Source organism: Branchiostoma lanceolatum, chromosome 7 (assembly GCF_035083965.1).
Source record: "Branchiostoma lanceolatum isolate klBraLanc5 chromosome 7, klBraLanc5.hap2, whole genome shotgun sequence".
Taxonomy (NCBI): Eukaryota; Metazoa; Chordata; class Leptocardii; order Amphioxiformes; family Branchiostomatidae; genus Branchiostoma; species Branchiostoma lanceolatum.
The window spans coordinates 11,242,623-11,265,501 of record NC_089728.1 but is presented as its reverse complement, the minus strand read 5'-3'; the positions used below and the strand labels follow the sequence as shown (position 1 = coordinate 11,265,501).

Below are 22,879 nucleotides of genomic sequence, written 5' to 3'. Positions count from 1 at the left end.
CTTGCAGTCCGAATCGTTTCCCCTCATGATCCTGTTCAGTTCAGTTTGTTACGACGGTGATGTGCATGTATCAAAAGCGCCCCCTAGCAGTTAATTGCAGCACTGCACTATGATGGTCATTTTGCTCCTAATACTGCAGTGATTTTTTCGCCGCTACATGGCGCTTATAATCTATTTTGGACAAAATGTTTCTATCTCAATCATCTTCAAAGGTATAATAGGACTTCCTCATCTTCACATTAACAGCACATTAAGTTAAGTTATGATTAGTCCACACACTGGTAGATATCACAATATACACAAAAGTGGGTTTAATTCATTTAATGAATCATGTCAACAATCCATATTGACTTCATAAACACAGTGAGCCTTTCTCATTCCCAGAATGGAAAACCCTTTTGACAACTGTGTCAAAATATTAAAGTGTAGAATAACATACACAAGATCCCGTCGACTTTGAATAGATGGTGATTTCCTTCTTGGGTTTACACTTGGTTACCAAGTCTTTATTTTCTTATCTGAAATTGAACATGGCTTATACAATATCTACTAGAAGAAAGAAATCACTTGATTAAGCATCTTGTGCAGACAAGACTAAGGCAACATAACTGGGAACAGTCTTCATCATTTATACATGTTTTTCAGTCATAACAATATGAGATGAGGATAAAGTTTTCCATCTCAGTTTCTTGTGCGTATCCTTCCTTCAGGCAAGGTCTCAATTCTTCAAAATATCACTCAATCATGACGATGGCCATTTCAGTGCCATTGGTAATACAGTCTCTTTGCAAAATAAGCAAATTGCAAGCAACAAATATGGTCTGAGTTGCACTCAGAACCAAAGGTACTTCCACAAGTCATTTCCAGGCAGCTTTTCATCCTTTAGTCATGCAGACATGCAAATAACAATGCAGCGATGCTCATCGTTCAGAGACAGTATATGATATGGAGCCAATTCCACAGGGTTGGTCTGACTATGTAGCTACATACTAATATTATTATCACTAAATCCTCCAGTTCCAAGGAATGCAGACATCGCCATCCTGCGTTATTGAGTAGAACTGTGTGACCCTCAGTCGTGCACCCATCAGTACTGGGCTCAGCTCCAAGTACTGATGGCTGAGTCTCTGGCAGCATGATATCATTTGTGGCATGGACACGTTATGGTCCTTCCTCAGCGCTGTCAGCTCCAGCACTTCCTGGCACCTCTGCATCTCTTCTCTCTCTACCCTGTAGTCACTGTCAGGGGGGTGGTAAAAGAAGGGATGTTAGCTTCCATCACAGCAGTGTAACAACTTACAAGATTCCTGATGGATTCTACTATACATAGTGTAGACAGTAGAAGTAGAACATTACATGGTTCAGATATTATCAAACAGAAATCTGAGGTACAGTATCTGTAAATTCAAACTAGCTGTAGTTTTTTTGGCCATACTGCAGGGCACTGAGGAAATCCTGGCAGGATAACATCACAGAGTGGACGTCCCTTAGCCTGGCTGAAAGGCTGACAGTCACAAGAAACAGACGAGCCTGGAGGCAGATCTCTATCTTCACTGCTACCTTGTCCCCCCCAACGACCCAGAGGTCAAGGGACTAGGTAGGTACATGTAGGTAGGTAGGTCACAGAGCAGTGGTTCAGTGATTTCCAACCATTCCTCAGTAATGAGGTTGGAGGACAAAAAAGGAAGCGCTCACCTGTCATATTGCTGCAGAAGGTAGTGGGAGTCTGATAACTTCCTTCTGATGAAGTGTACCAGCTGGGACGGTGGGCAGGAGACAGGCACCAAGAACTGACCTGTCTGGGACAGCCGAAGGGTGCTGTTCTCTCTGCAAGGAAGTCACTCTGTATAAGCTCAGTCTCACTTTGATAGTAACCTACACAAGCCTACAATGTAACAAGATATGCTTGAAAACTTTTTGCTGGTAGACAAGACCAGGCTGTATGTCTTTACAACACACAAAAAATACATATCAGATAATGACTAAGGCAAAAGTATTACAAAAGCATCTGTCTTGTTGAGTGTGCTGTATGTGTTTAGCATTACATCTTCATATCTATAACAGCAAAGACAGAACCCACCCTTGCAGCACAATCCTGTACTTGCTGAGGTTCCCAACAGAAAAGAAATGCTCTGTGCCGTCCAACTGCAGGCGCTCGATCAGTCTCTGCAGCCACTTGGCATACGACACTGCCATCACCACGGCAACATTGCAATCCCTCCGAACTTTGACATGTGACATGAGCGCAGACAGCTGTTTCTCCAGGACGGGGATGTGTTCCACCAGCGCTTCATAGCGAGGGAGGCTGCTGATCAGCTACACAGCAACAGAACAAAACAGGACAAGGGTATTACAAACATGAAGCTGAGATAAATTGAAATGGATGGGAAAGGCCCAAGATGTACAGCTATAAATCACTTCCATGACTCCATGACTGATGAAAATTATTAAATATGTCAAGTCAGACACAGGTCTGAAACATTGATGAAGGTTAGACATCCAGGTAATAAGCTAAGCCAAAAATAGTTACTCAAGCAACTGAAACCGACGTTTTTTCGTCAGTGACTAAGGAAAGGACTGGAGAAACAGATTTTATATCAAAACTCTGAAACAGGCCAGAAAATCTAGCATGTCAACAGTATGGTTAAAGAAAGATTGTTACTTACCATAAACCAATGTTGCCACACATCTTCATGGCTCAAGACAATCTGGCCATCAGCACTGACCCCGGAGTAGTTGTTGGAGAACATGATAGTTTTTCCTACATGGCAAATGAATTGAATTACATCATGAAACCATTTTTCCCCTGTATCTACATATGCTCGCTTGCTTACTTGCTTATGTCGAGACTGGAAGGTCTCGAGTCATGATGGCAGTCCATGTGGTTCCATATGAAGTGATCTTACAACAAACAAATCCAGACTGATCAGGAGAATCACTGGAAAAAGATTTAACTTTTGAACATTGGTACCACAGGAATAAGACCTTTACCTTTCAGGAAGTATGTCATATCTGGGTGTTGCCGACAGAGTCGTAGGAAGCTCTGCAGACAACTTTTGACGATGAAACATCCCAGCTCACAGTCACAATCCACTGACTGCACACCATAGTCCCCACACAGCTTGGTCTCCAACGTCCTGTTGGTCTCTCGCACCTTCTGGCTCTGCTGCAGTCTTTTCTCAATCTTTGGCATATTGTTGCTGACCCATGATCTAAGGAACAGAAAATAAGACATGACATTTGAAAAGAGAAACATAAATATAGGCTCATTGATTCTGAGCAACATCAAACATAATCATCTATGTACCAACTTAACTCCAAAACCTTACATACCTAAGTCTAATATCTTTCTTTATCTGTGATCTCCTGAGATTTCTGTGACTGCCAGGTCTGGTGAAGAAGTCATGTACAACTGACTCGTCCCAGTGTCTTAAGGGCGTGGCTGCTGACTTGGCGGGTTGAGTGGAGCGCAGTTTCTCCAGGTGACAGGTGGGCAGATCACAGGAGCTCAGGATCTCCTCCACTACAGTCAGGAAGTCTTTGGACAGGATGGTGAACTGGACGGACTTAAAACCGACAGGACCTGAGGAGAAGGGAAAAATGTTTATGTCATTTGTTCCTCCTGAGTTGTCAAAAAAAGGATACAAAAGATTTCAATGAATTTATCATACTGCACTGACAAATACCAGTAGGCATCAGTTTTTCAGGATGTTTGTGCTTATCAAATAAGCTCAGCCTCAGTGTGTTATGTTGACATAATTAGCAAATACATATAATACTAGTACAGTCAAACCTGCCCAAGGCGACCACCCGGCGGACCGAGCAAAAACGGTCGCGATGGACAGGTGGTCGCCAAGAAGAGGATTCCACTCACATGTTTCCAGGTCGAGGTTTTCAAATACAGTACGTAAATGGATGGAATATTATGTGAATTTAGACAGCATCAGCCCCACCAGGTTCAATTTCTCATTGACAGAAAGAGGCTACAAAAATTAAATTTTCCGTTATCGTTGTAATAATTGTACACCGCTACATCGTGTACACATTTTCGTAATAATTTTGACTACAAAACAATGGTTGCCTCGATGATCTCGCAGCACCATCCCGCATTCACACGTTACATTAAATAGTACACACACACACGCACATCATCGAAGTTTTAAGGCCTAAGACAAATCCCTAGAAAACACCTGCTGGCCCCAGCCTTTTTTGGGGCGCCGACCGCTGGATAAAAGGGTCAGAAAGTTTTCGATCTGACAACTAAAGATGAAAACGGAACGGTGTGATTTCGTCGCGCCGCGCCGCCAAGCTCTGTGCGACCGCATCGAAAGGTATTAGTCAGTGCAGCAGAACGCACAGCGTCCAATAAAGGTTTGTGAGATTCATGGAAATAAAAAGAAAAGAAGAATATTAATTTTCATCAATAACTAGAGTATTCGTAAATGTTCATACACAAAAGCATCGTGTTTTAGAAAGGTCAGCGGTACGCCAAATCCGGGCCACGCCAAATCCAAGATGGCGTCGGGACCGAGGAACAACATTTCTCGCCCGATGTTTTGCCCACCGCGAAGTCATTTTTCGGCGGAATTTAGTAAGACATAGACACATTTTTGTTGAAAATACAAGAAATACATAGTAATTTCTGTGATATCTGACTTTTTGACGCCATGCACTACGTATTCGTTTTGAAAATTGAGTTTAAACCGAACTGAGTTTGCGGTTAACTATAAGATTACGATAGGCCCAACAACATCACAAACATTTGTCTTTACAATGTTAATAGGGGGAACGTTTTATCAAAACACTTCATGGAGGAATCGATGCTATAACATTGCGTTTCAATATATTTTTGTCCGTATTTTTTGCCTTCAAAGTCTTTCCGTGAAATCCGACAGCAAAATGATCCGATGTCACTACACGCTTGAAGTTAGGCGGCCGCCATGGGCAGGGATTGTGCTCTGTGCGGTCCCAATTCGTGGCGGTCGCGGTCGCGTTGGACAGGTGGTCGCCTTGGGCAGGCAGCTTAATGCTTGTGCCTATGGGGAAAATTTTTCGGGACCGAGAAAAAGCGGTCGCCATGGCCAGGTGGTCGCGTTGAAAAGGTGGTCGCCTAGGCAGGTTTGACTGTAATACAATTTAACTTAACACCTGGGCCCTACATGGCCAAGAATCGCTAGGCAGAGGAAAGCCTGGAGTCTGACAAGGGAGGGGTTCCTCCAAAGGAGTGATAACACCATGGAATGATGCTGATGATAATAATAGTATATGATTTTTAAATAACAGGATGTTTGTGGTTAGTTGCTTACTTCTGTTGTCCTGCTTAACGTGGTTCTTCCGTATGTAGAACTTGAGACTGGGGGGCAGATGTGGACAGCCTGCCTGGATGGACTCCAGGTAACCATTCAACTGCTTTAAGGATGATTCATTCACCTTCTGTGTATGGAAACATTCATGCATGGTAAATGGGGGGAGAATAAGCCCATTCGTAGATTCCAGTACGCATGTGCAGGCTCAAAGGCCCCTGTTTTGCAAAGTGAGACAATGTCGAGACGAGAACTGTTTACAAGTCAGGTACCTTCACCATTGACAATGCACATGCATACTCGAATCTAGGAATGGTCTTATGATTGTATCATTTTACAGGAGCATTTATCTATGGAGTGAAACTACAGGAAATATCATCCCTACCAATCTATTCCCATAAACAGTATGAATAGTTATTTGCTATGAATGTGAAATCAAATATGTTATGTCAGTTTGTTAGGTCTAGTGGTCTTATTCTAAGAAGTATTTTCCTTTCAATATCAATATCTTTAATTACTTTGCGGCAGAAAAATATGCTGATGACTACTATATAGACAGTCATCAAATAAAAAACTGCAAGCATTGATCGCTAGGTAGGATAAAATCAATTTCACATATCATAATAATAACTTTATTGCACAATTGTACAAGGTCCAAACAATATAGACCTATACAACCTCCTTGGTCCAAAGTATGGCATCTATTGGTATATAGATAAAGTTCTATTAGGCTAATCAATCTATCTAATACAATATGGTGTAGTAGTATGGGATGACAATGGGAATTTATAATGTCCTTGATCGAAGTAAGTAAGTAAGTAAGTAAGTAAGTAAGTAAGTAAGTAAGTAAGTAAGTAAGTAAGTAAGTAAGTAAGTAAGTAAGTAAGTAAGTAAGTAAGTAAGGAAGTAAGGAAGTAAGTAAGTAAGTAAGTAAGTAAGGAAGGAAGTAAGGAAGTAAGGAAGTAAGGAAGTAAGGAAGTAAGGAAGTAAGGAAGAAAAGAAGCGAAAAAGAAATTACCATGCGCACTACTAGCACCAACTAGGCACAGCCTCATTACCCTCAAGGGTACCTACTGGCTGAACTTCAAGGTGAATATTCAAGGTGAATATAAACAAACCCACACAGACCTTCTCCCTCGGGAACTGTCCAAATAGGTCAGGATGGACAGCGAAGTAGAACGGCCGGAGAGGGTTGCTAGCTGCGGGCATCTCGGCCGGCTGGGTCTGCGGCCCGGAGTGGAAAGTGTTTGTGGACAATCTCATGATGGGTTGGCTGCGTAAGAATCTGTAAAAAAATGTTCGATTTGTGTATTTTCAAGAGCTAAGACCAAGTTACGGCCGCGTGGCGCGTTGGATACACCCGATCCCTCGATCTCGGAAGTTAAGCAACGCGCGGTCCGGACAGTGCTTGGATGGGAGACCAACCAAGGACGTCCGGATTGCTGTAGCCTCACGAAGCTTTCCACGAAATCGTCTTCCGGGAGGGACGTAAAACGGGGGTCCCGTGCTCGAGGAGGTGCCTCGAACACGTTAAAACAGCCTCATTACCCTACACATTGGGTACCTGCCTGTGGCACTGGCTGCAAATACACCTGATATTATTATTATTATTATATATATAAAACGTCAGACCCAAAGGAAAGCAGTCGGACAGCGAACGCTGTAGCTGACGACGTTAACGTTACCGTTTACCTGATAGCTCTGATGATGTTCATGACGAGAGGGCAACGATTCCTTTCCTTCTTCACGTGTCGTGGTTGTTCATTCTAGCCTGTCCAGGTTTGTTTACATGTCTGGAGACGCCACGCGATCGTACCTCCGCCATTTTCACTTCCTTCGTCCTACAGATGACCTCCATGACGTCAGGGGTCAAACGTCACAAAAACTGGGTGATGAAATTTAGGTCAACAGCTCCTGAAGAAACTCCGAGACAAGTACGTTTTCACAGGTGTGTCAAGCAACACCAGTCCTCTATATCACACGGAGTAAAAGGTAACGTTATCAAGACATCTCTAGTCTAGTTGTTTCCCGGTCAGGAATGTTACTTCATGCTCTAACCGTTTAGTGTCCCACCAAGGAGGTCCACTTGTTTATCTGGGTATCAAATTTACCATAGGCCCTACGCAGGTTTAGTCGGCCTAATGTTACCTCAACTCGTCATAATCTTTTGTTAATACATGTAAATAAATCTTTCATGTCACCTCCAGGTTCCAGACAACAGATAGTGATATTTGAGGAAAGCTGACCAGTGGCAGTGTAAACAAAGCGGATCGTTGGTCATCAATCACCATGGCGGCTGACTTCCTGCCCGTCCCCCTGACCTGGATCCTGCTGGCAATACTGCCTGTGCTGTTCTACATGTGAGTTGTTTGTGTATATAATAATAATAATAATAATAATAATAATATCAGGTGTATTTGCAGCCAGTGCCACAGGCAGGTACCCAATGTGTAGGGTAATGAGGCTGTTTAACGTGTTCGAGGCACCTCCTCGAGCACGGGACCCCCGTTTTACGTCCCTCCCGGAAGACGATTTCGTGGAAAGCTTCGTGAGGCTACAGCAATCCGGACGTCCTTGGTTGGTCTCCCATCCAAGCACTGTCCGGACCGCGCGTTGCTTAACTTCCGAGATCGAGGGATCGGGTGTATCCAACGCGCCACGCGGCCGTAGCTGTCAAAGCAGAAGTAGGGGTGGATGATTTAAGTTTTTTCTTCGGGGTTGTAACTGCAATTAGGACTGTCAAAAAGGACTGTCCAGAAAGCCAGTCGATCAGAAAACTAATCAATTGTCCACCCCAACATCTGCTTGGAGATTTACACCTTTTTTTCAATAGAAATGAGTTGTTGACCTTGACAGTGATGGTCTTGTAATGTCTTGGTGCTGTATCTCACAGCTTGTAAACTTGGGGCAGAGATGAGACTGAGCCCTGCTTTATTTTCCAACAGATATGCAGTGCGACCCCTTCAGCGGTTCAAGAAGATGGGCGTGCCCGGTCCAGCCCCTTGGCCAATCATCGGAAACCTGTTGGATCACATCAGAGATGTGAGTCAAAATTAATGTAACTTAAGAATAATAAGTTACACTTTTAAGAAAATCTGTTGCGTATTAGAGAAAACTCGAGATCGTTAAAAATTGTACTTTTTAATATTATTTATGCTAACTGCACTTTTTTTAGCCACTATCTAAGGTGCCAGAATGAGTCTGCTTCAAATCCTACTTACTTTGGAGGTAGTTGCTAGTAGAGCTACCTTCAAGTAGTGCACTTATCAGACTGAAATAGTCAAAATCATCAAATTGTGAGATACTGTTGTTCAATAACTTTTTATTTTTCTTGAAGGGAATATGGAACATTGAGACTCAAGTTGAGCGGACACGAAAATATGGCACTGTGTATGGGTAAGTGCATCATCATCAGTACTACAGGTAGCCTACTGCCTCAGGGTACCAGTACAATTTAATGACACACTCGCTATATATACACTGTTAAGGTGTAGACCTGCTCTAAGAGGCAGAAACGGTCAGTATGAATAAGTCAAAACTTTTTGAGAAATAGTGCATGATTCAAATTGTATCTATAGGCAACTGAAGCATGCTTAACTACAGTTTTTTTATACAATACCCAATTATTGAAAATGATGTCTAACACAGACTATAAACCTAAAAGTTTTTGCATTTCATATAAGTCTCTGTAACATCATTTTCAGGATGTTAGGTGGAGGATTCACAGGTGTCTTTGTAACAGACCCAGAGATGCTGCAAGATGTGTTCGTGAAGAAATTCCACAGTTTTACCAACCGCCAGGTAACACATCCTCAACACTGCCTGTAGTGATGCTTGCATGCCTTGAGTACAATTGCCATGTTCGGTCTTTATTCACAAAAATGTTCAGATAGATGCACCATGTACAGTTTGATGACAAACATGCTTATTGATAGAGCAACCAGTAAGTATATCTGATATCAGCACAAAAATGGCCAAGACCATGATCGAGTTCCTGGTCGACCAATTCAAAGTCAAGTTATTTAAGAGTAGGTTCTTTCCAGGATTTAATTGTAGAATAATGATGTTAAAAGTTTAGAAATATCAAGTACGTGTATGCAGATTTTCCTCTTTATAAAATGATAATTTCATTCAATCAGCATATGGAATGATATAACCAGCAGCTGCCACATAATCTAAAGCCACCTGAAGAAGAACTGTTGATTACTATGCAGAATATAAATGAAAGTCTTCTTTATCTTAGACTAAGGACCTTCTTATCAACGTAAAACCCGTGGGTCGGATGCTGACGCAGCTAGCTGACGAGGAATGGAAGAGTGTACGGAGCACTGTCAGCCCAGCCTTCAGTGGGGGCAAGCTGAAACAGGTATGACAGAGACAGCATGTGGTCAACAAGCTTATGGTACACCTATCATGAAGTCAAGAACAATCGAGGCTGACAATTCAGACAAAAGTCTTCGGCTGTGCCCATTTTATTCATTACTTATCTTTTATGCATATGAAGATACCTTCACTTAGAGCAGGGAACTCATTATTTTTAACCCATGGTAAGTTGCTACAAGACCATTGCATGTCCAGGTCGAAAGATACAAAAAAGGGAAGTTCTGCTGCAGTACCAAGATCACATACCAGGGAGCCCCAAATCAACCTTGACCTTCATCTTTCCAACGCATACCCACATATCAAATATCATCATAATCCATCCAGACGTTGTTGAGTTATACTGACTACAAAATCCAGAAACACAGACACACCCAAAACAATATCTCCATTTTTCATTTTCATGGAGATAACTTAATATGTGACTGCTTGTTGCAGATGGCAGAACCAATGAACAGCTGTGCTGATCTGCTGATAGAGAACATGAGCAAGTTTGCAAGAAATGGTGAAAGCTTTGAGATCAAGGAGTGAGTACTGATTAACAATATGTGCATTTCTCACTGAACAGTTTGTTCACAGTAGTAGAATTTGATTTGTGAACCCTCGTCTGTATCTGTCTGTCTGTATATGTTCAAGATTATTGATATCAATTTGTTACTAGAGTAAACGAGCCTCAACCAATTCACCATTCTCTAACATTGTCCCTTACCTGAAGATCCTGTGTGTTACAGACTTACCGGTGCCTTCACCATGGATGTGATCACCAGGACAGCTTTTGGCACTCAAATTGACTCACAGAAGAATCCAGATGATCCTTTTGTTGTCTCGGCAAAGAAGATGCTTGACAGACCAATTTCTCCTGCCATTTTCATGTTCTGTAGGTCTTGTTGATAACATAAGCAATGTTGTTGCCTTTTTTTATTCTTTAATACCTATATTTGGAGTGTTGTGTTTATCACTGTATGACATTCTTGCCATTTCATAATCAATATGTTGATAGAAATGAAATGTTCTCTTCTGCAGTGGTTTTTCCAAAGCTGATGAAGCCAATATTTGAGAAGTTTCAAATCAATCTGTTCCCCTCTGGACCTACCCAATTCTTCTACAATGTTTTTGACCAGTTGATGGAGATGAGGCAAGCCGATGGTCAGGAGGTATCACTATATGGGTGGTTTCTATCTAGGCAGTGTCATTCATGCTGCCTTTTACTGTATTTTTTGCATCCCTGCTTTTGGTATAGGAGGTTAATATGCTGTCTCTTTGCAAAGGTCCTGATTGTTGATGTGTCCTAAGCCTTGTGCTTTTCTTCCAAAGAAACGTGTGGACTTCATGCAGCTGATGATGAATGCTCACAAGGAACACGACAAAGAACATGACGGCCCAGGAGACAAGCTACATGGACACAAACAACGTAGGTTTCATGGCATAGTGATATTGTAGGTCCACCTTCTAAGAAGTTCATCAGTTTTGGACAAGTTGTGGTCAAATCATTTGATATTCCAAGCAACTTGTTAGTAATATGTGGAGGTGGCAGACTGGTTGAGAAAGATAATGTAGCAGTTGATAAAACATTTTACCAGTTTTAATACTGTGTCAACGAACCTTTTGCAGCACTGACTAAGGATGATGTTGTGGCTAATGGCATCCTTTTCTTCATCGCGGGATATGAGACAACTGCTACAACAATGGCCTACGTGTTGTACAACCTGGCACTGAACCAGAACAAACAGGATATAGTCAGGCAGGAGATCAACCGGATCATGGAGGACAGGGTACATGTTTCCACATCCTACTTCTACTGTCTCCTGGTATGTGGCAAAGAAAAATCTGGTAATACATTTTGCCGGCTGTCATTATTTATACAGTTTGTCATCATATCATGTTGATGGTCATTTCTCAACAGATATGTCTGTCATTTGTTACACTAATAGTAATTGGCCCAGGGGGTGTCACAGTGATTATCGTCATTGTTGTGGATTGTTTTACTTGTTGATGTTCATGCTTATCAAATTTCATGCCATACACTACGCTGATATCTTGGGATATTAGGATTTGTGCTGCTCCAGAATGTCACCAACATTGCTTTAATATCAGGAAAGAAGGCCAAAACTAAAGGCGGAACATGTGAAGTTGTGACCTTTCAAATCTTTTCAGGAAGTTGTTGACTATGAGGCTGTCCACAAGATGTCATACCTGGAAATGTGCATCTTGGAGACCCTGCGTATGTACCCTCCTGTTTCCATGTGAGTATGTTTTTTCTATTTACTGTATATGCATGAAATATACCACTAGTTATCCAAGTTATTTTCGTATTACATAAAGTGATTTTATGTCATATTCTTTTGGTAATGAATGCCAGGTTTTTTGCCAAGTAAAAATCAAAAATGTTTGACCCCTGACCTCCCTCACGAAACCCGCGAAACACCCGGCGGCGCTAACTCCCCTAACTTCCCGGCTTCGCGCGCTACACGCACGCAAAGCTGTTTTGTTCTGGGGAATACCCTATCCCGGTTATAACCGGGTCCAGCACACAAGGCATATTTCTGTATCCCTAATTAAGTCGGGACTGGCAGCTTAAGGAATCAGCAAATATAGTTGGTAGATACCTTGGCTGTATATTACTATATTATAGTGTTCAGCAGGATTGTACATTCGTACGCGCTAGCTGCATTTTGTATGTTTCAGTAATGCCCGTGCCAGCTCAGAAGAGGTGAAACTCAAGTGGCTGACGATCCCCAAAGGCATGATGGTGGGAGTCCCCATCCTTGCCATTCACTACGACCCCGAGCGCTGGCCAGAACCATACAAGTTCATTCCTGAACGGTAATACTACTCATTTTACAACTTTGACACTTATTTTTATATTGACTGCCTCTCTTGTACGACTCTTATCCCAAAAGTCATCTTATTTCATTTGACCCAAATCATTCTTATTTAGGAAAATCTTTCATTTAGTCATAACTCTTTCTTATCCATTTCATCATTGCAGGTTCACTAAAGAAGAGAAGGAGAAAAGGGGAGCCTTTGACTGGGTGCCTTTTGGTTCAGGGCCGCGGAACTGCATCGGGATGAGGCTGGCCCTGTTTGAGCTTAAGCTGGGACTGGCCCGGCTCCTGGCAAAGTACCGCATCATGACCGGACCTGACACGGATGTGAGGATGTCTTTATTTTGGAGTAACATTGTCAATGCTATGGGCCCATAATCATAATGGATATAACAGAAGTTAGCAGGTAGAGGGGTAAAGAGCCTGACAGAATAAATACTGTCCCACATTGAAAGTCAACAGAAAAAAATCCACAGGGCTTAATTGAATACAACTGTACTACAATTTGCAGGCAGATTTTGTATAAAGGTTTGATAAGGATGCATTGGCTTGTATAGATTCCTCTGAATGATACTGCCAAAGAAGACTAAGTTTTACAAACATCAACCTTTTTTGTGTGTGCCACCTCCTTACTGTTTTTTTTTTTCTTCTTTTAACAGATTCCTCTGAAGATGAAGAAGTTCAAGAAGTTTCCTGTACCAGAGAATGGCATAAAGCTGAAAGTTGAGCTTGTTGATCAGGCTGCAGACTGAAAAGGCGTGTTTTCTGCCGGCAGTTTCTACATTGGTGTGTGTGTGGTAGCACCTAGGAAAGTGCTTAACATCGTACATAGAAGAATGTACAACAATTACTACAATTTGTAAATATCTGCACCTGGGTCAGAACCCATCTTTGTGTCTGAGCACTTGAATAGATCTAATGATTGAGGAATGATATCTCATTAGAAATGCCCTAAATGCACTAGTTCCTTTATTACTCTTTTTACCCAGAATAAGCTAGCAGTTAGTAATTGCCAGTTAATTCCTGCCACTCTGAGTGAGTAGTTACTCTAAACATGCAAGAGATCAACATTTGTCAAAGGTAGTAAAATTGGTGGTTGCTTTTCTGTCTAGTTGTGCACATTTTGACCCAATTATTTCCACAGTAGACACAGTCTATGCATACTGCACATTTGATATTCAAATTTGTAAACTGATGGATTTCTACCAATGATAGCTTGTACTTGGAGGCCATCCCACTAGATGTAGCCTTTTGATGCTACAATATCTGTCTATTGCATGGTCTGATAATACAAATATACTTTAATACATGTACAAATATAGATTAACGAAAGAATGAAATACAAGTCAGTCATTAGCTACCTGTCACAAGGTAACATTGTAATTCCAATATTACTCAGTTCACTTCCACCTGCCATGAAAATAAAACCTGGAAGCCCTGCCCTGCCAAACATTAACAATTGCAAACAGCCAATAATGTCTACAATCATGTATACAATGGTGGTAATAATGGTACCGGTATTAGCTTTAAATGTACTACAGTATTATACATGCTGTAATATCAATATATATATATTGCATCTCAATTACCTTATAAGCAACGTGGCCTTTTAGTACCAACAGAAACCGAATGCTTTAGAAGGAAGCGTGTTATGTAGAGAGGCAGTTACATCAATGATCAATCTGAAGTTTCAAATTTTATATTTGATCTGTCCTACTACTACAATTTACTTTCCATGATATTATCACTTTGTAATTGCATCTGCATATATGCAGATGTTTTGTTGATAACTATGTCATAAATGGAAAATAAAATATTACAATGAATATTTCACTGTACTTTCGTCAAGGACCATTCTCCTGAAAGGCAAAGTAGACTTATTGTAAATTTTCAGAGTATGGCTGAATAGTGAAAGCAACAACTTTGTGAAATTAATGCAGCACCTGGAATATTTGCAAATTGCATGTACCATTTGCTCTTCATTTTCCATCTGAAGAGTTCACCTCTTCTGTACTGGGACTAAGGCATAAGCAGAAGGGCCGTAGGCAACTAGTCCAGCCTTAGTGGTAAAGCCTCCATAATCTGCTTCAATCTGAGGGAACTGTTGTTCGGGCACTACTTTGTCTGCGTGGAGAGCCATGGATCCGTCCAGGGACAGCAGTGCCACTGCTGGGTACACAGGCTGCAGGAACTTGGTTTGGAAGGTGTAGATGTGCTCCTCCCTTTCCACATCCAGGAATGATAGCAGGCCTTTGTCGTAGTCCAAGAACACACCCAGGACGTTGGGGCTACACTGGGGGACGTTGTGCTTCACATCTCCAGTTATGGCAGAGCTGATGCACCCACTTCTGTGGAAGACCCATGAGCTCTCACTTCCGCCTATCAACTTGGCCCTGGGCATGTCAAAGTAAGCCACACCCACACGGTAGGAGGCACAATCTCTGACATCACATTCCCAGTAGTGCTGCCCACAGCGGATGGATATGTTGCCCAGGGCTGCAGTGCTCAGGCCATTGAAGCGGTCTTTGTGGGCGGTGATCGAGCGCCTGCCGTTGACATCACACTTGATGGACATGTTCCCATTGCTGAGGAGGAGCAACCTGTGTGCGCTGTCGGGGTCCAGCTGGAACCTCAAACCTGTGGAAAAGGAACAACAGAATGATACAATTAAGGTCAAGATATCGCCAGTGGTACTTTCTTCTCAAGAGGAAAAAATCAAAGCCTTGTGTCTTTCAATTTTCAACAGCTAGTAAAAGACAAGTTCACCTTGTTACAATTAGCCTTCTTTTGCATCATTCCACACATATGGGTAGATACAGTCTCTCTTCTTTTATTTCAACATGTTCAGGGAACCTGGTACACTTAGGCCAGGTTTGCATGCAACAATAGATGCAAACCTACGCATTGTACAAGGAATGAATGCAGTGAGCCAAAAGCTGAAATTCTAAAATGTAATACTAGTACATGGAATAAGTATATAAGAGCTTTCAAATCAATTGAGTAAAATCCTTAGTGACTTCATAAGCATCAATTTTTTAAATGTCAAGGTGCAGAATAAAATTATTGTCTTCAGCAGAGACCGCTTATCTACATCAGAGCTGAAACAAGCCTTGTCATGATCAATATAGCAATTTTACCTTTGTGAGTTTTGACGTTAATGAGCTGACTTCTCTCAGTACAGCCAGCCTGGCTGATGCCCCTGACAAACATGGTGTACTCGGTGTCAGGCTGCAGCCCGTACACAGTGTGGTGGTCCTCTGTAATGCCGTCATCAGTCTTCCACTGTGACTGAGCTGAGGGCATTCCTCCCGCAGTTAGACCATAGCCATCATCTTCAACACTTGATTCACAATACAAGACCTATCACAACACAAGAAGTAACATTAGATATAAGGTTACTTTTACCTCCGTCATCAAAGCTTTATAACACAACTTTGAAGGCAGCAGTCACAAGAAAGTTTGAGAATTCTGCTCTAATATTCAGCACTGTTTCAAACAACCTCAGATCTAGGAAATAGAGGAAAGGTTCATCACTGTACTTTACATGCCTTACCTGGTAAGAGTCAATGAAGTCTCTCTCCTTATTCAGCCAGTGTAGAGTGAAGGAGACATTGGTCACCTTGCAATAGTTGGCCAAAATCACTGGAGCAGATGGTACTGTATGATATCAAAGAAAAGGTCATACAGAGTGTAATTAAACATCATTTCACAAAATCTTTATCTCTACTGTTTCACAATTTATCATTCTTAAATTTGCTTTTTAATTTTAGCTGTGTAGAGTCAATTCCACATTACCGAGAGGGTGTTTGTTGCCTTTTGTTCTAACATTTACAAAACCTTTGTAACAATCTATGTGAGATAAGTAACTGTTAAGAACAATTTCCAACATTTCTTTGATGTTCTAAATATTTTCTGCTGTGTTCCAACAGGTTAAACAAATTTCCAACATTGAACACATTATTTGTATAAGTTTCTAAACTGTTGCAACATAGATTGATCATTTGTTTGAACATGTTCCAACATTCTACAAATATGATATAACTGGGTCAGTGGGCTAGGAACAGGGCAATTCACACATCCCTTCAAAGTATAGGGGATTAGGCCTAGGTGCCATGCATAGACACCTAAAGACAAAAGAGTTGCCAGTGTCCAGACGTGAAATCTAAAAATATACAGAGGCAGACAATAGAGCGTGATTAGCACCTACTTTTATGGGGGCAATAACCCAAATCTACCATTTTGAGAATGATGCAAAATGTTGGAACATGTTCCAACAGTAGAACAATCACACAGATGTTTGAAAACTGTTCTAAATAAAGAGATATTTGTGCAAATACTTTCATAATATTTCCAAAATATATAGATGAGTTCAAACATGTTCAAACTTTCATTTCTAATTGTTTGAACGGTCTGGAATTATTTTGACTGTAATAGTCTTTTCTCTAAAATTGTTCAAACTTTTTAGCAATATCATCTGAAAACCCTCTCGGTGACATGGAATTGACTCTAGTGTTTACATTATTGCAAAAGACCCTAAACAAGTACAAGGCAGTTTGCCATACTAACTAAAACACAGATCTTGCCTTTCATGAATTTCATCCCCTTGAGCTGCTCTCCCAGCTCCCTCATGTCCACCACAGTGTGCATGAACTGTGCCGCACCAACACACTGGCCAGGCAGCGGCGTCATCGCCTTCTGGATTCTACACACATAACAAGGTGCACAATTAAGGGAAAGTAGAAGACTCCTTAAAAATTTATAAGATAAATCATACTAGTGTAGCTTGGAAGTGTTTGAATTCTTGGCTACCTGGAAAATTTGCAACACTTTTTAACACATCAGTGTGTACCCTTTTCAAGATCCTTCAAAGCACACTTGCCAATAGATCAGTTACTGTTGTGGTACCTTAAATAGTCACAGTGGTAGAAATAGACCCTTTCTAGTATCAGTATTGTGCCACTAAATATCTAGCATAAAGTACTTAAAACTGAAACACTATTGATACTTTGTCTCCTGTTGATATTTTTCTGAAATTCTAAGAATGACGTTTATAAAAAATGAAGCTTACCTTTCATTGATCTCTGCAGCGCTCTGTAGAGGACAGCAAAAATTTGATGTGAATTCACTATTTCTGACTGTCAATGTATGAATTCAAGCCTACATAGTCATAGCCGATATTTTTTAGAAGAAAATGATAAGAGAGTAATCATCTACACAAAACTGCAGATTATCACTGATAATTACCATAAGAAATGCGCTACAGTCCTTTTCCTTGATCAGCTCCCTGGCAAAGAACAGTGACCTCTTGGCTTGTTCCACCATGGCCAGAGCATCATCCACCTGTTCCTCCATAGCCTGGACCTTCATCTCTCTCTCCGTGTCAATCTTCTCGCCGAGAAGCACCTTCTTCTCCTCCAGGACTCGGATGAGCTCATCGATGTCCATGTACAGACGCTGTTTGTAACGGTGACCAGTACTCTGGTGGAGCAGAAAAATGGTACACTTACAAGGAGGTCTGTAACCTATTTTGGTTTACGCACATGATAAACATTACACCAGATACTCTTAAGTTTGATATACATAAAAATGATAACAAGAAAATATGGCGTGATAAGATAATCATAATAATAACCTCAATGTCTTGACACTGGGTCCTGAGGGAAGAAACCTGGTCAATCATTCCTTCAGTTCTCTTCTCCAGGGCATCCACATTGAGTATCAGCTTCTCCTGCAACAGTAAAATTCAGATGTCAGCTTTCTGATCTTATCCCGAATCTAGAAACCATTGAAAATTAGTTGTTGCCAACAAAGAAATATAAGGCAGTTTCTTACTCTGAGTTCTTTGAACATTTCGTCGACAGCTGCCAGTTCATGGTCCTTGTGCTTCCCCACAAGTCTGCAGATCGTGCACACCAGCTTGTTGTCTTCCCGACAGTACAGATTCACCTGAAATTTAAAGGCACAAGGACATTGCAAGGCTGTGAAACCCAGGATATATATCTTAAAGAACTGAAATGATTCTAAATTGTAAAACTGTAAATTAACATTAAAAATTACAAGTTAATTAGTGGGCACTGTAAATTTCATTTCTTGCACTTGAGTTCCTGTGGCATGAGATTAGAGGTTGTTAACTTTCACACAACAATCATCACCTTTTCATCCCTGTGTTCAGTGCACACAATCTCTTCCTTGTCTCTTGTGTCAGTAAGTTTGTGTGGAATGACACCTGTTGGAGCGACCAGAACATGCTTGGCAAAGATCTTGGGGTGGCTGTGGTGAGCTTCAAGGCACTCGGGGCAGAAGGACACCTCGCAGGTTTTGCATGTCTTAAAGGCTGGCTTAGGGTCATCCTCACACGAGTCACATAGAACCTGGCTGTTGGGTTCACTGCCGTAACTGCCAACTGTCCGACGTGCTTCAGATGTCGCTTGCTTGTACCTAAAAGATAACAGTTTATTCAACATATCCCAGTATCTTATATATATTTTGGGATCATTATAAAATGAAGCGTGAAAAAGAAATGCTAAATGAAGTGGATCAACACACTGGCATAAACAAAGCAAATCCTTTAGGACCATACATTCACAGTTAACACAACAGTCAGTCGCATGCATTTGTCTCAGGGCCACACAGGACTTAAATTGCCTTATTTCAAAGCTCATAATAAATCCTGACTTTTCAAGACAAAACTTGCCTGTCTTACGAGTTCATGATGTCACTGCCATGAGTGTCTGCTATCCACCAGTATAGGAAAGTTAGCACAGTTTTTCAATGCATTGTTGATTTCGAAAACATTCTTTATTTTTCCATTGGCTTCCCAAGATTATTGTCATACCATTGAGCATCTACTTGCTTAACTTGTACTACATGTATCACAGAGGGTATCAACTTTATTTATTATTCTCTGCTATTTTACCTGTCAACAATACTCTGTAAGGTGGCATTTTTCCTGAGTCCATCCAGTCCTTTGTCCCCCAGCACGATCCTCTCCCGACACGTGGGACAGCAGAACCCCCTGCCCGCCTCGTCCAAGTCTTCAACCTCAGGTTCAGGTTCACTCTTCCCGCTGGCACTGTTCTTGTAATACTGGTCTGGAGGGGACGCCAAAATGTCTTCTGCACACCTACAATAGACAGTTAACTTCAAGTTGAATGCCAACATGAATAAAATATTACAGTTTGCGTTACAAGCGATCTCGGTTGTTATAAAGTGACAGTTGACCAGGGTGACTAAGACGGATTGCGATAAAAACTGGTCAAGCAACTTCTGTCACAAATCAGCACAGGTGTTTCATAGGCAGGAGCACAAAGGGATTATTGTACAGAGGTGTAAATAGTACAGTATAGTATGGATATGACAGCTATAAGATATAACTGATACTTAATTATTTTAGTGAAATTACATTCAAGACTATGGCCATTAACTCTGGTATTACTTCTGCAAAAGTCTGCATACAACTTAAACCTTAACTTTTTTTATACTTTCAGCAAAAAATCACTTTTGCACACAGATTTGCATAACATCAATTCTCTCCACTTCATTCTTTTCATTTATCTCATCAACCTCCAGTCAGCAGGGTACAAACTTTTGACAATTTTTTATTCAAACAGGTAATTGTAGGTTCAGAAGGATGTTTCTAGAATCTACCACTACTGGTAGTACTAGCTTGTACTGCATTCAAATGGCCTGAGTAGGTCCATCTAACCTGCATTTATGTATCATGTATGTATCAGATTCAGGCTTTTTATCAAAATCCTCCCTGGTAAACGGGAGCAAAAAAGGCAAATCAGGGACCAACTTTGTTTTGCAGGGCATAGTTTATTTAGAGTGGGACTTCTAGAATTACAGCCTAGTGTATACCTCTGGTAGAAAATGTCCAACACACTTACCCCCTGCAGAGATTGTGAGCACAAGGCAGCAGCAGAGGATATGTGAACAACTCCAAGCACACAGGGCAGCACATCTCATTCCCCAGGGCCTCCATCCTCACTTCAGGGGTGGCACCTGGACAGGAATGATAAAGAAATGTCTGATGCATCATGGAAAGTGAAAAGTAAAAAGTCTTGGTCAGGTCATGTCTGGATGTGCCATTTGAAGCCACGGAGATGCACCAGGAAGGAGGGAGGGATTGGTGTGAAAATAAAAACAGAGAAAAATATTGAACCAGAATGAAAAATTATTTTGAATGCTGTTAACGTTATATGCAGAGGACTTTACTATCGAAAAATGTTAACAATGTTGACCTGAGATGGAATGCATTCATCTTTTCAACAAAATCTTCCTCCAGAATTTCTTGCTCACTTGAAGTTGCTGTACCTTATCAGCTTTCGTCATTTGCACTAGTTTTAGTACATCATATTTCTGGTTTTCTACACCTTTCTGGCATTTATTCACTACAGACTAGTTCACATCTGCCAGAGGACTTACTAGGCTATAAAAACAAACCTCTGTACACACTGACACTGAATAAACAACAGTAGCCGGTCACACATCATTAGATCATTAGCACTTCCCTATGGGACAGTTGTAAGGGGTCTTCTCTTTATGATGATTGATGGGCCTGGGGATTGTTTTTCTTTCAGAGAAGACCAGAGGGCGGAGTAAGTAGATATTTAGCGAGGAGGTGAAAATTCAAATTAAAATGATGTCGGTAATGTCCAAGGAGGTAAGAACACGCCCTATCACTAGTATCAGTTTCCCCCGACATTATCGTGATTACCAATGTCTTACCAGACCAGGTCTAGGAGAAATGAAAGCCCTACATCTGGCTGTGATAACTTCTTTATATAAATAGAATAGGGTCTACGGTCAGGTAGGATGTTCTTCTAAGGCCTTTTCAGTCAACAAAGACGAAGCAAAAACTAATTCTCAAGGTTTCCATTCCATCAAGGAGATACAAAACGCCCAAAACACCTTTTGTCGGTTGTCCCGACGCGACGTCCGGTTTCTCAAAAATGGGGAGGGGTGCATAGAACATGACGCGTCGGTCGGTGGAAAGGCACGACGATACCCTTCAATACCTCATACTATATTCACCTTATTGTGAGCTTTGACATGAAATGTTAAATATGACATCATTGGGTGACCACAACTACGCCCAGGGAGTAGAAAACTGTTAGAATTTAGAACAACAAGGTGTGTCGACATTACTGTGTCGAAAAAAATTTAGGTCGACCACTGTAGACTACGCTGGGATGAAAACGTTCAAATTGTCTTGTACCTTTTGCTCGGATATAACTTACTTGAAACTTACATTACCTTAAACCAAAGCCTTCAGACTGTTGCCGTTACCAGTCAGTACGCTGTCTGTGAGCGTCGCGTCGGTTTTTACTGGTAGATCTAGTTTGGAGTTGTCTGACTCAACTCTGGGCGTCCCGGGACAGGGTCTGCCCGTCATGGTTCATTTCACACAATGTGGAAAGACCCGTTCTTGTCTCTTCTGAATACCAAATAGTCTCTTATAACGTCATGTCTGCTGTGGTGAATACTGATGTGGTAGATAATATTCTAGAAAATTTTGGAGGAAAACGGGATAATTCGGATTGCCTAATGTCCTCCCAGGAGCAACCTTGTTGAGGATACTAACCTCTTTGTTGGAGTGTTGGGAGCTTGGGACATTATTGAAAATTAGAAGGTAACATTTGCAAGCAAATACAACATATTTCACTTCCTCTCCCTACCTCCCTATACAAGATTACAAAAATAGACATTTTGCAGTCCAATCTGGCCAACCATCCATTTGGGCAATCTGTCCGATGCAGACAATCCGCCCAACCTGTCCAATCACGCCAATGTTTTAACGTAAAAGCATTGATGAAGTAAATCATGTGTCATAAATCATATGTCCCAGGCAACCCCATTTCAGGTCATTGGGTTCCAATACCAGGGCATGGGAACCCCAAATATATATTTTTGGTTTGCAACAAATAGCAAAAAAATCCCAAAATAAATTTCCCCTCCCCCATCTTCAGTGTGAAAGCTAAAGCTATACCAACATCCAGGTCATTTGGCATTCATATCATATAGGAACCCAAAATAGTTTTTTTTGTCTAAAGATAGCAAAATATCCTCAAATGGATCATTACACAGTCTTGAATGCCAAAAGTGTAAATGAAGTCCTGTGGGCATGTGTCATTGGCATCTTCAAACCAAATTTCATTAGTTTTAATACCAGAGCAGAGGAGCCCAAAATATATATTTCGGTATGAAAATAGCCAAAAAAATTCCATCAAATGATCCGGAAAAAAAATTCTGGACAAGTTTCTGGGGGAACTTGCCCACTCTACCTCCATGTGAATTTTTTTACATCATTTGGCTGAAGAAATGACAGAGGTGACTCCATTGGACCAAGTGTACGACTATACATAATCT

At 41.3% G+C, this 22,879-nt stretch overlaps 3 protein-coding genes across 6 annotated transcripts; 1 reads left to right on the top strand and 2 right to left on the bottom strand.

Moving 5' to 3' along the window:
- Positions 1-306: 306 nt before the first annotated feature.
- Positions 307-7,137, bottom strand: LOC136439264 (T-cell activation inhibitor, mitochondrial-like). Its single transcript, XM_066434581.1, has 9 exons — positions 6,996-7,137; positions 6,432-6,588; positions 5,307-5,433; positions 3,334-3,583; positions 2,992-3,212; positions 2,667-2,761; positions 2,081-2,316; positions 1,696-1,827; positions 307-1,239 (listed from the first exon to the last, which is right to left on the bottom strand). The coding sequence occupies exons 1-9, from the start codon at positions 7,016-7,018 to the stop codon at positions 1,005-1,007; spliced, it is 1,476 nt and encodes a 491-aa protein (XP_066290678.1). The 5' UTR covers positions 7,019-7,137; the 3' UTR covers positions 307-1,004.
- A 21-nt stretch (positions 7,138-7,158) lies between these two features.
- Positions 7,159-14,334, top strand: LOC136439262 (cytochrome P450 3A43-like). Of its 2 annotated transcripts, none has more exons than XM_066434579.1 (15): positions 7,159-7,251; positions 7,511-7,663; positions 8,249-8,345; positions 8,641-8,699; positions 9,008-9,104; positions 9,547-9,669; positions 10,122-10,210; positions 10,415-10,560; positions 10,707-10,837; positions 10,998-11,094; positions 11,295-11,455; positions 11,838-11,926; positions 12,369-12,506; positions 12,673-12,835; positions 13,168-14,334. In XM_066434579.1, the coding sequence occupies exons 2-15, from the start codon at positions 7,593-7,595 to the stop codon at positions 13,258-13,260; spliced, it is 1,554 nt and encodes a 517-aa protein (XP_066290676.1). In that variant the 5' UTR covers positions 7,159-7,251; positions 7,511-7,592; the 3' UTR covers positions 13,261-14,334. The 2 variants fall into 2 exon arrangements, with proteins under 2 accessions (XP_066290676.1, XP_066290675.1); XM_066434578.1 differs by having other exon boundaries at positions 7,183-7,295.
- On the bottom strand, positions 13,859-22,046 carry LOC136439258 (E3 ubiquitin-protein ligase Midline-1-like). Of its 3 annotated transcripts, none has more exons than XM_066434567.1 (12): positions 21,762-22,046; positions 20,398-20,512; positions 19,425-19,631; positions 18,661-18,946; positions 18,341-18,454; positions 18,141-18,236; positions 17,753-17,986; positions 17,577-17,599; positions 17,092-17,210; positions 16,062-16,165; positions 15,646-15,868; positions 13,859-15,145 (listed from the first exon to the last, which is right to left on the bottom strand). In XM_066434567.1, exons 2-12 carry the CDS (start codon positions 20,490-20,492, stop codon positions 14,508-14,510), a joined length of 2,139 nt encoding a protein of 712 aa, XP_066290664.1. In that variant the 5' UTR covers positions 20,493-20,512; positions 21,762-22,046; the 3' UTR covers positions 13,859-14,507. The 3 variants fall into 3 exon arrangements, with proteins under 3 accessions (XP_066290664.1, XP_066290663.1, XP_066290661.1); XM_066434566.1 differs by having other exon boundaries at positions 21,767-22,045; XM_066434564.1 differs by lacking the exon at positions 21,762-22,046 and adding an exon at positions 21,422-21,500.
- Between the last annotated feature and the right edge of the window lie 833 nt (positions 22,047-22,879).

Bases quoted from the DNA above. Each gene is read 5' to 3' on its own strand.
- LOC136439264 (XM_066434581.1), bottom strand. From the start codon at position 7,018: ATGAACATCATCAGAGCTATCAG. The intron at 3,584-5,306 runs GTAAGCAACTAA...CCTTCTCCTCAG, and splicing joins CGTTAAGCAGGACAACAGAA to GTCCTGTCGGTTTTAAGTCC. The intron at 1,240-1,695 runs GTGAGCGCTTCC...CCCCCCTGACAG, and splicing joins CTTCTGCAGCAATATGACAG to TGACTACAGGGTAGAGAGAG.
- LOC136439262 (XM_066434579.1), top strand. From the start codon at position 7,593: ATGGCGGCTGACTTCCTGCCCGTCCCCCTGACCTGGATCCTGCTGGCA. The intron at 7,664-8,248 runs GTGAGTTGTTTG...ATTTTCCAACAG, and splicing joins CTGCCTGTGCTGTTCTACAT to ATATGCAGTGCGACCCCTTC. The intron at 12,836-13,167 runs GTGAGGATGTCT...TTCTTTTAACAG, and splicing joins TGACCGGACCTGACACGGAT to ATTCCTCTGAAGATGAAGAA.
- LOC136439258 (XM_066434564.1), bottom strand. From the start codon at position 21,485: ATGTTCTATGCACCCCTCCCCATTTTTGAGAAACCGGACGTCGCGTCG. The intron at 17,987-18,140 runs GTTATTATTATG...CTGCTCCACCAG, and splicing joins CCCAGTGTCAAGACATTGAG to AGTACTGGTCACCGTTACAA. The intron at 15,146-15,645 runs GTAAAATTGCTA...CCTTTTCCACAG, and splicing joins TAACGTCAAAACTCACAAAG to GTTTGAGGTTCCAGCTGGAC.